At 47.4% G+C, this 15,429-nt stretch overlaps 1 protein-coding gene across 1 annotated transcript in view; it reads left to right on the top strand.

Moving 5' to 3' along the window:
• UBA6 (ubiquitin like modifier activating enzyme 6) overlaps positions 1 to 15,429 on the top strand; it is a 253,385-nt gene that overhangs the window by 140,338 nt on the left and 97,618 nt on the right. The window contains exons 18-22 of the mRNA XM_075341882.1: positions 3,940 to 4,121; positions 4,231 to 4,336; positions 8,842 to 8,931; positions 9,012 to 9,092; positions 9,977 to 10,105. Coding sequence (XP_075197997.1) covers positions 3,940 to 4,121; positions 4,231 to 4,336; positions 8,842 to 8,931; positions 9,012 to 9,092; positions 9,977 to 10,105 — 588 coding nt within the window. The remainder of the gene's footprint in view (positions 1 to 3,939; positions 4,122 to 4,230; positions 4,337 to 8,841; positions 8,932 to 9,011; positions 9,093 to 9,976; positions 10,106 to 15,429) is intronic.

The raw sequence follows: 15,429 nt of genomic DNA, 5'->3' as shown, positions 1-15,429 counted from the left end.
TGTCGGTGGCTGATGGCACTTCCCTTAGGGATGCCACTGACCGTCAGATTGACCTTCTAGCCAAATCCGTGTATGAAGCGGCGGGGGCCGCGTTTTCCCCGACTTTTGCAGCAGTGTGGGCTCTCAAAGCCATCTCTGCTTCTCTAGAGGAGATGCATTCCCTCACCAAGGAATCTATGCCTGAGATGGTTACCTTAACTGCTCAGGCTTCAGCCTTTTCATCTTATGCCATGTCTGCCATGCTAGAGGCTGCTCACCGCACTGCGGTGGCTTCAGCTAATTCTCTTGTTATCCACAGGATTTTGTGGCTTCGAGAGTGGAAGGCAGATGCTTCTTCAAAGAAGTACCTTGCTGGGCTCCCTTTTGCTGGTTCCCGGCTGTTCGGTGAACAGCTGGATGAAATTATTAAAGAAGCTACTGGCGGGAAGAGTACTTCCATGCCACAAACCAAGACCAGGAAACCTGCCCAGGGTAGGATTCAGTCGAGGTTTCGCTCCTTTCGTTCCTCCAACTGGTCGTCCTCTAAGCCCTCCGCCTCGTCCGCTAACTCCGCTAAGGACCAGAAATCCAACTGGCGCCCAAGAGCGCGTCCACAGAAGACCGCAGGAGGTCCTGCCACTAAGGCAGCCTCCTCGTGACTCTCTGCCCACTACAGCAACGTCCTTAGTCGGTGGCAGGCTCTCCCTCTTTGGCGACGCTTGGTTTCAACAAGTCTCCGATCAGTGGGTGAGAGATATCATCTCTCACGGCTACAGGATAGAATTCTCTTCCAGCCCGCCAAACAGATTTTTTCTCTCAACTCCCCCCTGCTCCAAGGCCGCCGCCTTCTCACAGGCCGTGGCAGCCTTGCAGGCCAACGGAGTCATTGTACCAGTTTCCGCCCGGGAACGGTTCAGAGGTTTTTACTCAAACCTCTTCCTAGTTCCCAAAAAGGACGGTACCTTCCGGCCCATCCTGGATCTCAAGCTTCTCAACAAGCATGTTCGGATGCAGCACTTTCGCATGGAGTCTCTGCGATCAGTCATTGCCTCAATGACCCAAGGGGATTTCCTGGCGTCCATCGACATCAGAGATGCCTATCTACATGTGCCAATTGCAGTTTCACACCAGCGTTGGCTACGCTTTGCAATAGGAGAAGATCATTTCCAATTCGTGGCTCTCCCCTTCGGGTTAGCCACGGCCCCTCGGGTATTCACCAAGGTCATGGCAGCAGTGATTGCGGTTCTGCACCTCCAGGGGTTGGCAGTGCTCCCTTACCTGGACGACCTTCTAGTCAAGGCTCCATCCAGCGCAGACTGTCAGCGGACTGTCTCGCTCACTCTCGCCACTCTAGCCCAATTCTGGTGGCTTGTCAATCTTCCCAAATCCACTCTGACTCCGACCCAGAGTCTCACGTACCTAGGGATGCAGTTCGAGACTTTGCCGGCACTTGTGAAGTTGCCCTTAATCAAACAGCTGTCTCTTCAGTTGGCGGTGCGCTCTCTCCTGAGACCCCGCCGTTATACCCTCAGGCGTCTAATGCAGGTGCTGGGTCAAATGGTGGCGTCCATAGAGGCTGTTCCCTTTGCCCAGTTCCATCTGCGCCCCCTGCAGCTGGACATTCTCCGCTGTTGGGACAAGCGGTCTTCCTCCTTACACAAGTTAGTGGCTCTGTCGCCACGGACCAAGAGCTCTCTTCAGTGGTGGCTTCGGCCCCTCTCCCTGTCCCAAGGGCGCTCCTTTCTGGCCCCGTCCTGGGTGATTCTCACTACGGATGCCAGTCTATCCGGCTGGGGAGCGGTATGTCTCCACCACAGAGCGCAGGGCACTTGGACTCCGTCCGAGTCAGCCCTTTCAATCAATGTGCTGGAAACCAGAGCCGTGCTTCTAGCTCTCCTAGCATTTCACCACCTGCTGGCGGGCAGGCACATTCGAGTCCAGTCAGACAACGCGACAGCGGTTGCCTACATCAACCATCAAGGCGGGACACGCAGCCGCCTGGCAATGATGGAGGTACAACGCATTCTTCAATGGGCGGAGGACTCCAGGTCCACCATATCCGCAGTCCACATCCCAGGCGTGGACAACTGGGAGGCAGATTATCTCAGCCGTCAATCCGTGGACGGTGGCGAGTGGTCCCTGCACCCGGCAGTATTTCAGTCGATCTGCCGCAAATGGGGCACTCCGGACGTGGACCTAATGGCATCCCGTCACAACAACAAAGTTCCTGTTTACGTGGCTCGCTCCCACGATCCTCAGGCCTTCGCCGCGGACGCTCTGGTTCAGGACTGGTCCCAGTTTCGTCTGTCCTACGTGTTTCCCCCTCTAGCTCTCTTGCCCAGAGTCCTGCGCAAGATCAGAATGGAGGGCCGTCGAGTCATCCTCATTGCACCGGACTGGCCCAGGCGAGCTTGGTATCCGGACCTGGTCCAACTGTCCGTAGACATGCCGTGGCATCTCCCGGACCGTCCAGACCTACTCTCGCAAGGTCCGTTTTTCCGCCCGAATTCTGCGCCCTCAAATTGACGGCGTGGCTCTTGAGTCCTGGATTTTGACGGCTTCTGGTATTCCCCCTGAAGTCATCTCCACTAGGACTCGGGCCCGCAAATCTTCCTCCGCTAAGATCTAAAATTTTCCTGTCCTGGTGTCGCTCTACCGGCCATCCTCCTTGGCCATTCTCCTTGCCGACCCTTCTGTCTTTTCTACAGTCCGGTCTGCAGCTAGGACTGTCCCTCAACTCTCTCAAGGGACGAGGTTTCTTTGTATCGTCTTTCACAGAAACTGGCCTTTCTGGTTGCCATAACTTCTCTCAGGAGAGTCTCTGATTTGGCTGCGCTCTCCTCCGAGTCACCTTTTTTAGTCTTTCATCAAGACAAGGTGGTTCTCCGTCCAACTCCGGACTTTCTTCCTAAGGTGGTCTCTCCCTTCCACCTTAACCAGGACATTACCTTACCTTCCTTCTGTCCGGCCCCTGTTCATCGCTTTGAAAAAGCGCTACATACTCTAGATCTGGTGCGTGCTCTCCGGATCTATGTGTCTTGCACCGCTGCGCTTAGGCGGTGCACCTCTTTTTGTGCTAACCACAGGTCGGCTCAAGGGCCTCCCTGCTTCTAAGCCGACCTTAGCCCGTTGGATTAGGTCGACCATTTCGGACGCCTACCAGAGTACTCAGGTGCCTCCCCCGCCGGGGATCAAAGCACACTCGACCAGAGCTGTCAGTGCCTCTTGGGCTTTTAGGCACCAGGCTACGGCTCAACAAGTCTGTCAGGCTGCCACTTGGGCTAGCCTGCATACCTTCTCGAAGCACTACCAAGTGCATGCTCATGCTTCGGCAGATGCGAGCTTGGGCAGACGCATCCTTCAGGCGGCGGTCGCCCATTTGTGAAGTTAGGTTCTGCCTACTTCTTAGTTTTTCTGTTTATTTCCCACCCAGGGACTGCTTTGGAACGTCCCAAGGTCTGGGTCTCCCAAAGGAACGATAAAGAAAAAGAGAATTTTGTTTACTTACCATAAATTCTTTTTCTTATAGTTCCGTCTTGGGAGACCCAGCACCCTCCCTGTTGCCTGTTGGCAATTTCCTTGTTCCGCGTGTTTTCACCGGCTGTTGTCGTGGACAGAGTCTCCAGTTGTACCGGCTCTTGCTCTGTTCTACTTGTGGGTGGCTATTCTCCTTCAGCTTTTGCACTAAACTGGCTGTGACTGGCTCACCAGGGGGTGTATAAGCTCAGAGGGAGGAGCTACACTTTTAGGTGTAGTACTTTGTGTGTCCTCCGGAGGCAGAAGCTAAACACTCAAGGTCTGGGTCTCCCAAGACAGAACTATAAGAAAAAGAATTTACGGTAAGTAAACAAAATTCTCTTTTTTTTATATCTTTAACAGGGATAAGATGGCTCATGATCAATGCTTTAGTACTCCTGTTAAGCATCTGGTATAGTCTTGTATTTTCTTTTGTCTTGTCAGAAACCTAAAAGCTGTACTGCTGCTTCTGCAACATTAGGCATTAATCCACAGTTAAAAATTGAGCCGCGTCTAGATAAGGTGTGTCCTGCCACAGAGAATATCTACACGGATGATTTTTACAGTAAGCAGGACGTCATTGTGACCGCACTGGACAATGTGGAAGCCAGAAGATACGTAGACAGGTAGCTGTACGTGTAACAATTTGTGTCCGACACAGATTTATCCATTAAGCTGTGTAATGCCTTGGAAACTTTTCTGCACTCACCTCTTTACAATTTTTTCTTCATGCAGTCGATCTGTATCCAACATGCGCCCCCTGCTTGACTCCGGGACAATGGGGACGAAAGGACATACAGAAATCATTGTACCTTGCCTAACAGAGTCGTATAACAGTTATGTAAGCAAAATAGATCAAATCACATTTCATTAATTTGGTTCTCACCCATCTCGTCAAGCTCCTTTTCAGCTTTGCATCAGAATTAGTTTCCAAAAATCGTAGTGCATGTGTTTAAAGGGAATCTGGCAGTAAGGTCAGCCCACCAACCCATATACAGTGCCTACAAGTAGTATTCAACCCCCTGCAGATTTAGCAGGTTTGATAAGATGCAAATAAGTTAGAGCCTGCAAACTTCAAACAAGAGCAGGATTTATTAACAGATGCATAAATCTTACAAACCAACAAGTTATGTTGCTCAGTTAAATTTTAATAAATTTTCAACATAAAAGTGTGGGTCAATTATTATTCAACCCCTAGGTTTAATATTTTGTGGAATAACCCTTGTTTGCAATTACAGCTAATAATCGTCTTTTATAAGACCTGATCAGGCTGGCACAGGTCTCTGGAGTTATCTTGGCCCACTCCTCCATGCAGATCTTCTCCAAGTTATCTAGGTTCTTTGGGTGTCTCATGTGGACTTTAATCTTGAGCTCCTTCCACAAGTTTTCAATTGGGTTAAGGTCAGGAGACTGACTAGGCCACTGCAACACCTTGATTTTTTCCCTCTTGAACCAGGCCTTGGTTTTCTTGGCTGTGTGCTTTGGGTCGTTGTCTTGTTGGAAGATGAAATGACGACCCATCTTAAGATCCTTGATGGAGGAGCGGAGGTTCTTGGCCAAAATCTCCAGGTAGGCCGTGCTATCCATCTTCCCATGGATGCGGACCAGATGGCCAGGCCCCTTGGCTGAGAAACAGCCCCACAGCATGATGCTGCCACCACCATGCTTGACTGTAGGGATGGTATTCTTGGGGTCATATGCAGTGCTATCCAGTCTCCAAACGTCACGTGTGTGGTTGGCACCAAAGATCTCGATCTTGGTCTCATCAGACCAGAGAACCTTGAACCAGTCTGTCTCAGAGTCCTCCAAGTGATCATGAGCAAACTGTAGACGAGCCTTGACATGACGCTTTGAAAGTAAAGGTACCTTACGGGCTCGTCTGGAACGGAGACCATTGCGGTGGAGTTACGTTACTTATGGTATTGACTGAAACCAATGTCCCCACTGCCACGAGATCTTCCCGGAGCTCCTTCCTTGTTGTCCTTGGGTTAGCCTTGACTCTTCGGACAAGCCTGGCCTCGGCACGGGTGGAAACTTTCAAAGGCTGTCCAGGCTGTGGAAGGCTAACAGTAGTTCCATAAGCCTTCCACTTCCGGATGATGCGCCCAACAGTGGAGACAGGTAGGCCCAACTCCTTGGAAAGGGTTTTGTACCCCTTGCCAGCCTTGTGACCCTCCACGATCTTGTCTCTGATGGCCTTGGAATGCTCCTTTATCTTTCCCATGTTGACCAAGTTTGAGTGCTGTTCACAAGTTTGGGGAGGGTCTTAATTAGTCAGAAAAGGCTGGAAAAATAGATAATTAATCCGAACATGTGAAGCTCATTGTTCTTTGTGCCTGAAATACTTCTTAATACTTTAGGGGAACCAAACAGAATTCTGGTGGATTGAGGGGTTGAATAATAAATGACCCTCTGACTAAACTTTTCACAATTTAAAAAAAAAAAAAAAAAAAACCCATTCTTTTTTGCTGCAGTGCATTTCACACTTCCAGGCTGATCTACAGTCCAAATGTCACAATGCCAAGTTAATTCCGAATGTGTAAACCTGCTAAATCTGCAGGGGGTTGAATACTACTTGTAGGCACTGTATATGGGCATGCAGGTCTTTTAAAAAGAAATTCAACCCTCTTTTTATCCTCTATTGCTCAATCATAAATAATTAAAGGGGTTGTCCATTACTTGGACAGCTGCTTCTCATTCCCCTTGTTTGTCCTAGAAAAATAAATACGCCTATACTCTCTTCTGATGGGGCCACGGGTTTCAGCGACGTCTGAAATCGCATTCCCGGGACCTGCATGACCGTGACACATGAGTCCCTCGACCAATCAGTGCCGGCTTCCCTTACCGCGCCTTCAAACTTTTAAGCAGAAAGTCAGCGCAACGCTCACGTACTGCTTAAATATCCAAAGGAGGAGAGACTGACACCGGTTGCTGATTGGTTGCTGAGCTCGCGTGTCATAGCAAGGTCACGTGGGCCTCAGGAATGCGACTTCAGACATTGCTGAACCCACGACCCCACCAGAGGCGAGTATAAGCTTATTTATTTTTACGGGGGCGAACAAGGGTAATGAGTAGGGGTTGTGCAAGTAGTGGGCATCCCATTTAACGATTCATTTACACGTGCATGATACTGCTAAGTGCTGTGGGCACGACTAAGTATTTTTGCAGCCTCTGCCTCCCACGGTTGTTTCTCTGCCCAGCACCAGCTTTCTAGCTTATTTATGGCTCACGCTCTGATTTTTTTTTTTTTTTTTTTAATCCTGGCACCTGATGTCATATAGGCAGTGAGCTATCTGCAAGCTAAAGAGGCCGGTGCTGAGTGTAGAAACGAGCTCTCAAAGCAGTGGCTTTCTTTTAAGTGCTCTGCTAGGACCAGAGCACTTGACACATCATTTGCATATGAATTAAATGCTCATTTCTTAAGAGTACAGCAACAGATAGAACAGATAAAGGTTTCAATATATTTACCTTATTTTTCGAACTATAAGATGTATCGGACCATAAGACGCACCCTGGTTTTAGAGGAAGAAAATAGGAAAATAAAATTGTAATCAAAAAATGTGGTCATGACACTGTTATGGAGCGAGGATCTGCTGCTGACACTGTTATGGGGGTAATGTCCCCAAATACTCAGGTAAACTAAGGTACCCCATCTTGGTAATGATCCTCCTGCCTTGTATATATGTCCCTCATCCTGGTATAGCCCCCATCCTGCTATATACCCCCATCCTGCTATATAGCCCCCATCCTGCTACATAGCACCATCCTGGTATAGCCTCCATCCTGCTACATAGCACCATCCTGGTATAGCCCCCATCCTGCTACATAGCACCATCCTGGTATAGCCCCCATCCTGCTACATAGCACCATCCTGGTATAGCCCCCATCCTGCTAAATGCCCCCATCCTGCTAAATGCCCCCATCCTGGTATATGCCCTTATCTTGCTATATACCCCCATCCTGCTATATACTCCATCCTGGTATATGGCCTGTATCCTATGGCACACAAAAAAAATAAACGTTTATACTCACCTTTCCTCACTCCCAGCAGCATCGCTCGTCTTCCTGTCTATGCCAGCAGCAGCGCCGTTGACCTGTGTGGAGCCGTTCCCCTGCAGCATCGTGATGTCCTCCTGTCTGCTGGCTGATGTGTGTGGAGAGCGCGCACAGCGATGATGTCATCCCTGTGCTCACTGCTCTCTACACAGATCAGCTGGCTAGCAGACAGGAGAACTATGCGATGCTGCAGGGAGCGGTGAGTAAACCGTACTTATTCACTGCCCCCTCACTGATGATGATGCGCGGGGGGCAGTGAATACAGCCGCACATGATCACTCCAGGCTATAGTTGCCAGGGGTGATCATGCGGGCCGGCTGCTAATTATGCGCGCATCCCCCACCCATCATCCCGCCCACCTGTCAGCGCTGGCTTCAGTGCTGAGAGATGATGGGTGGAAAGATGGGCGTGCATATGAAATGAGCAGGCCCACGTGGTCACGGCAGGCTGCTACAGCCTGCGCATGCCACCGATGACCCGCTCCACCGCAGCACCCTCATTCCCCGCAGCCATGCCCTACATTCAGACTATGAGACGCACCCCCCACTTTTCCCCAACATTTGAGGAAGGGGGGAAAGGTGTCTTATAGTCCGAAAAATACGGTATGTTTCTAAGACTTGCATGCCCATAGAAATGGTTTGGGGAAGGAAGGGGTTGATGTTAGAGATTCCCTTTAAAGGGATTATCTGGTACATCCCACTTTTGCTTTTTGAAGTGCGAGGTACAGCTAATGTGACAATTGCTGCTTGGTAGGTATTGTATGCAACCACCAGAAGGGCGGCATGGTGTCCTAGTACTTAGCACTGTAGCCTTATGGTTAAAATCCCACATCGCAGAGACATGCCAATAAGTAAACTTAGATAGACATCATCAGTGTACACACTGGGCTCACTAACTGCTGTGGAAATTTATAGGGCTGTATAAGCAAGTAAAATAAAACGTGCATGTGTCCTATTCAGTTTTCTAGCACAGCTGTATTATGTCTGCTGGCAACAGGCTGGCCGATGCCACATTGGGAGTAAAATGCTTTTACATGTTTCCTGGCCTCATTGATACAGACTTCTGCACACAAAATGTGAATTGGTTTCTCCTAACAACCCAAAAAATTCTAAGCTGTGATCTGGCTCCGTTGGGAAACATCTTGCCTTCTTTATGTAAAAGTTTTTGGAATGGATATTGACCAAGGCAATACCAGTAGTATCAGTGGTTATTATAAGTCTGGAAAGGAAGCAAAAAGGTAATTTTTAACTAAAAATATATTTTAAAATCATTCTTGCCTTTGTTATGTAGCGAGACCCTCCAGATGAAGAGATCCCGTTTTGCACTTTAAAGTCATTTCCAGCAACCATTGAGCACACGATTCAGTGGGCCAGAGATAAGGTATGTTATGAATGTTTGCATTTCTTTTATGTATTTTTTGTGCTTTGGTTTTACTCATTTACTTTGTTTTGTAATTTCAGTTTGAGAGCTCTTTTACTCATAAGCCATCTCTATACAACAAATTTTGGCAGACACATTCAAGTGTACAAGACGTTCTACAGGTATGTATATAGCCCCTGAGAAATGTGCGGAAGGCCCTTTCTCTACACACTGCTTTCCTATGCTCACCTTAGTAAAATTTAGTTAGGAAATATTCAGTACCATTATCTATTAAATTAACTTCATACCGACATTTGCCATACATGTCGGTAGTGGGTGTATGCAGCGGGCTCATGGGATGAGCTCGCCCCATACAGGGCTGATTTCTAAAAACTGCAGGTGCCTGAAATTTTTTTCTTAAGTACCACTGTTGAGCTCTGGCAATGGCATTAACAACCCACCAGCATGGGGGCGTGTTATTCTATGCCCCCATCAGCCCTCCAGTGACATGATCTCAGGTAGTTGATGGGTTGCTATGACAGCCGGGGTTCTGCTGAAGACGTCTGTGCCTTTCCTCCACATATGCCGTGCACACAATATGAACATAGTGTATAGGCTCTCTATCTGCTCCTCAGGGGAGCGGCTATATGCATTCACTTCCTGGAGACTGTCTTTTTTGATATTTCTCTGCCACTTTTCTCCCATAAGCTTTGTCTGCTACAACTCCCTGTTCCTCAGGGGAGGGGCTATATGCCATCACTTCCTGGACACTATAATTTTTGACACATCTCTGCCACTTTTCTCCCATAAGCTCTGTCTACTATAAATCCCTGTTACTCAAGGGAAGGGCTATATGCCATAACTTCCTACAGAATGTCATGTTTGACATTTCTTTGCCCCTTAGATCCCATTTCTGCTGCACACACACACATTGCATCTAAAGAGATAACGCCCCCAGGAACATTTAACCCTAGTTTGTCATTTGTAATACATAGAAAAGGATAGGTTCTGTACAATTGATTTTTCTATCCATTTGATCTTCTCAATTTATCACCATGCTTCTTAGAAAATGAAGTCTTGTGAAAGCTTAGAAGGCTGCTTCCATGTTGTTAAACTACTAAGCAGGAAACCCAGATGCTGGTCGCAGTGTGTGGAACTCGCAAGATTAAAGTTTGAAAAGTATTTTGATCATAAGGTCAGTAAAGCATTTCCGTCACGCGGATTACCATTGTCAGTATTCCTTAATATGCCCAGCCACATACGGAAACCCCATAATGGCCAAATGTATTTGCCTCCTTAGTAGAGATGAGCAACCACCCTACTGTTCGAGTTTGGTTCGTCGAACGGCGGGTGTGTGCGTCCAACGTTCGTCGAACACTTTCGAACACCGTTTAAAACAATGGCAGGCAAACACATACAAACATGCACAAACACGAACGCACAGACACATATTATGCTAACCTTACCTTCCGTTCCATCGCCGGCCTCCTGGGACTTGCAATTCGCTGATACAAGATGTGTTTGATCTCTGATTGGCCAGCGCTCCTGCCCTTGAAATCAGCGCTCTGTCAGCGGAAGTTCCGGCATTGGTCGCGATGGCTACCCGATACACATCCTGTAGCGGCGAACTACGTGTTTTGGGTATCCATCGTGACGAGGGAGGAATTTCCTCTGTCAGACGCTACTCAAAGGCAGCGCGCTGGCCAGTCAGAGGCAAGCGGCTCCTGCCTTTGACGTGAGCGCTCTGGCAGCGCATCGGTCGTGATGATTACCTGATACACATCTTGTACCGGCGAACTGCAAGTCCCAGGAGGCCAGCGATGGAACGGAAGGTAAGGTGAGCATAATATGTGTGTGTGTGCGTGTATGTTTGTGTGTTTTTGTGCATGCGTGGAATGGCACAATAGGGGACCAGGATGGGACATTTTAACAAGTTGTGGAAGGAATTGTCTGCATTGCAATGATTTTCTATGGGAAATCTTGCTTTGCTAAACGAGGAACTTGGTTAACAAGCACAGTCCCAGAACGGATTGTTCTCGTTAACCAAGGTTCACGTGTATTAACATTGAATCACAGTATTACTGTGAAAAGCCAGTTACGCTTTTGGTGATCGAACAGTTATCGAACATAGCTTCAAGTTCCACAGTTCGTGGTTATTTGTTCTAGTTCGTCGAACGACTCGAACATCGCCTAAAACAGGTCGAATTTGAGATTGGCGAACAGTTTGATTCGAATACCACTCATCTCTACACCTTAGCAGTTTATTGAAGCTTCTTAGGCTATGTGCGCACGTTGCGTACTAGCCCTGCAGAAATTTCTGCAGCGATCTGAAGAGCACACGTGCGCTTCAAATCGCTGCAGAAAATGTCCGTAGAGAAAAAAAAAAAGCCGATTCCATGCGCTCTGCCTGCAGCTCCTGCCATAGACAGAGCAGGAGCTGCCGGCAAAGCGCACAGAAGTGACATGTCACTTCTTAGAACGCAGCGCTTCGGGCAGCAGCCGAAGCGCTGCGCTCTAATACGCCACGTGCGCACGGCTCCTGCATAATCTCCATAAGAAGCTGAATAAAATGATACCTTAATATCTGTCCGGCCCTTAGATCTTTACAGCTCATTGTATATAAGAAAAACATGGATGTCTCTGAAATTTATTGGATCATAGGTATCATTTTATTCCTATTCCTATGATCTGCATGTCCATGTAGACTGCTCAGGGTTCATCTTAGTGACAGATTCTCTTTAAGCCATGCCCCCTTAAAACGAAGTTACCCACACACCCTTATAAAACAGTGTAAAAAAAAATAAATTTAAAGGGCTTGCTCACACAGCTGTAAGTTTTCTCATGGAAGAGAATCGGGCCGATTATGCTAATGTCACTCGGATGAAACTGCCAGACTTTAATCCAATTGGTCGCTTAGTGTGATCCAGTGCCGTCACATGAGAGAATCGAAGTTCAGGTGCGGAGAAGACTGAGAACTTAAAGGAGTTGTCGACTACTAAGACAACCCCTTCTTATTCCACTTCTTTTCCCCAGGTAAAATAAGACTCTGTACTCGCCTACCGTTCTGGAGCCGTTCCAGTGCTGTCTGTAATCATGGTTCGGGACTCACCTGATATTGTGACGTAATGCGAGCCCCGCGTCCAATCACCACCGACTTCTGTCTCACTGCTTTTGGACTAAATGAGCAATCCACAGGAAGTGTGTGGCAGTCACAGTGCCACTTCCTGTTAAATCGTTTGGTCCGAAGGCGGGGAGAGAGAAGCTGGTGCTGATTGGATGGAGGGCTCTTGTTAATGTCACATGAGCCCCAAACCGCAGTTACTGACCGCGCCAGAACAGTAGGTGAGTACAGGGTATTATATTCTAACTTGGGGAAACAAGTAGAATCAAAAGGGCTTAGACAACCCCTTTTAATTTGTCCATTTTCTTCATTGCCTTTGTCAGCAGTAATCGGACTGATTGCAGTCCAATTTTAAACACACACCCATTTACTTGTATGAGTGCCTGCGATCAAAGCTGAATGCAGTATGCTGCAATTGTTTTCTCTATTCGAGTGTGTTTGAGAAAAAAAAAATCGCAGATCGGCACTGCCCCATAGAATAACACAGGTTTGAATGTTACCCAATAAAATATCGAATAAGGCCCCCTTCACACGTTTGTGATTTGCTTTATACTTAACAGAGACACAGACATACACAGACCTATTGAAAATGAATGGGTCTGCGCACACATTCCTGTTTTCTTAGACATGTGTCCATATGGGGCACACGCGTGTCTGTGTGCTCCAAACGGCAATATGTCCATTTTTCTCCAGCAGCACAGGTGTCACACGGACCGCACACTGATATGATCTGTGTGACACGTACCAGAAAAAACATGTGTCTTTGAAATAAAATGATTCTTTCTTTATCGTTCCTTTGGGAGACCCAGACCTTGGGTGTTTAGCTTCTGCCTCCGGAGGACACACAAAGTACTACACCTAAAAGTGTAGCTCCTCCCTCTGAGCTTATACACCCGCCGGTGAGCCAGTCCCAGCCAGTTTATCATTTTGTGTTCAGGAGGCATACATCCACACATGCATTCTCATATGATTTTTTCCTTTTTGGAATGAGATTGAAGAAGTGCGGGTGCACGTCTGGACCCGCGGCATGTCCCTTCTCACCCCACTGTGTCGGTGGTGTTGTAAGGTTGATTCCAAGGATGGAGCCTTACATGCCGTGCTCCTTCACCATCCCTCCTGGGCTCTGGCTTGACGTGGGAGCCAGCGCGGTCTCCATGCCTGGCAGGAGACCGGTCTCCATCCGCAGCCCTTTAGGATCCTGCTGGACCGGAGCACTCATCCCCAGGGACCTGGCCCTGCGTCTCAGCAGCTAAGTACCTGAGACGTTTATATGTTGGGGGTCCCTGTGCTTTATTGTATGGGGAGAGTGTGCTTACTGTATTTATCTTGGTCCCAAACGGAAACAGAAGATAAACTGTGGAAAAGAGAAGTGCAATAGGGTCTTACCCCGGTAGCAATGGGGGAGAAAGAGATATGGTACTACTGACCTATAGGGGTTGTGGAAGTCACAACTCCTATAACAGCATGTATGTAGATAACTCCAAGCCACGGCAGCGGTCCCTCGATTGGCAGATAACAGAGAGTAGTAGATTAAGGGTTTCCAAGCCGCGCCAATGACTAGCCGATCATAGAATAGTAGATTAATGTTGCTTTTATTCCATACACAGGTCAACGCGTTTCGGAAGACACAGGGTTCATATACATATACATTGCACCTTTGTGTAAATCTCATTCACGGTGTGGTTCTGGTTTCCCTTAGGGAAAATCTTTCCGAATAATGTCATTTTTGGGATATGATACAACACACATTTTTTTCCTTTTCTTGGTGCTCTTTTCATCCTTCCTGGGACGGATCATTAATCTTTTGATCCAACGTTCCTTTTCTCTCTGATTCATTTCACGATGTTCACTTGCATAGATCCTTCTGAATTCTTACACAATCGATAACAACCCTTCTGTGGCTCCTGCCGCATATGGGAGAATTACTCGACAACCTTGATCTAATGTCATGGGACTACAGTTAGGTCCAGAAATATTTGGACAGTGACACAAGTTTTGTTATTTTAGCTGTTTACAAAAACATGTTCAGAAATACAATTATATATATAATATGGGCTGAAAGTGCACACTCCCAGCTGCAATATGAGAGTTTTCACATCCAAATCGGAGAAAGGGTTTAGGAATCATAGCTCTGTAATGCATAGCCTCCTCTTTTTCAAGGGACCAAAAGTAATTGGACAAGGGACTCTAAGGGCTGCAATTAACTCTGAAGGCGTCTCCCTCGTTAACCTGTAATCAATGAAGTAGTTAAAAGGTCTGGGGTTGATTACAGGTGTGTGGTTTTGCATTTGGAAGCTGTTGCTGTGACCAGACAACATGCGGTCTAAGGAACTCTCAATTGAGGTGAAGCAGAACATCCTGAGGCTGAAAAAAAAGAAAAAATCCATCAGAGAGATAGCAGACATGCTTGGAGTAGCAAAATCAACAGTCGGGTACATTCTGAGAAAAAAGGAATTGACTGGTGAGCTTGGGAACTCAAAAAGGCCTGGGCGTCCACGGATGACAACAGTGGTGGATGATCGCCGCATACTTTCTTTGGTGAAGAAGAACCCGTTCACAACATCAACTGAAGTCCAGAACACTCTCAGTGAAGTAGGTGTATCTGTCTCTAAATCAACAGTAAAGAGAAGACTCCATGAAAGTAAATACAAAGGGTTCACATCTAGATGCAAACCATTCATCAATTCCAAAAATAGACAGGCCAGAGTTAAATTTGCTGAAAAACACCTCATGAAGCCAGCTCAGTTCTGGAAAAGTATTCTATGGACAGATGAGACCAAGATCAACCTGTACCAGAATGATGGGAAGAAAAAAGTTTGGAGAAGAAAGGGAACGGCACATGATCCAAGGCACACCACATCCTCTGTAAAACATGGTGGAGGCAACGTGATGGCATGGGCATGCATGGCTTTCAATGGCACTGGGTCACTTGTGTTTATTGATGACATAACAGCAGACAAGAGTAGCCGGATGAATTCTGAAGTGTACCGGGATATACTTTCAGCCCAGATTCAGCCAAATGCCGCAAAGTTGATCGGACGGCGCTTCATAGTACAGATGGACAATGACCCCAAGCATGCAGCCAAAGCTACCCAGGAGTTCATGAGTGCAAAAAAGTGGAACATTCTGCAATGGCCAAGTCAATCACCAGATCTTAACCCAATTGAGCATGCATTTCACTTGCTCAAATCCAGACTTAAGACGGAAAGACCCACAAACAAGCAAGACCTGAAGGCTGCGGCTCTAAAGGCCTGGCAAAGCATTAAGAAGGAGGAAACCCAGCGTTTGGTGATGTCCATGGGTTCCAGACTTAAGGCAGTGATTGCCTCCAAAGGATTCGCAACAAAATATTGAAAATAAAAAATTTTTTTTTGGGTTTGGTTTATTTGTCCAATTAC

Source organism: Anomaloglossus baeobatrachus, chromosome 1 (assembly GCF_048569485.1).
Source record: "Anomaloglossus baeobatrachus isolate aAnoBae1 chromosome 1, aAnoBae1.hap1, whole genome shotgun sequence".
NCBI lineage: Eukaryota > Metazoa > Chordata > Amphibia > Anura > Aromobatidae > Anomaloglossus > Anomaloglossus baeobatrachus.
The sequence above is the reverse complement of the archived record's forward strand: the minus strand, read 5'-3'. Positions and strand labels throughout refer to the sequence as shown.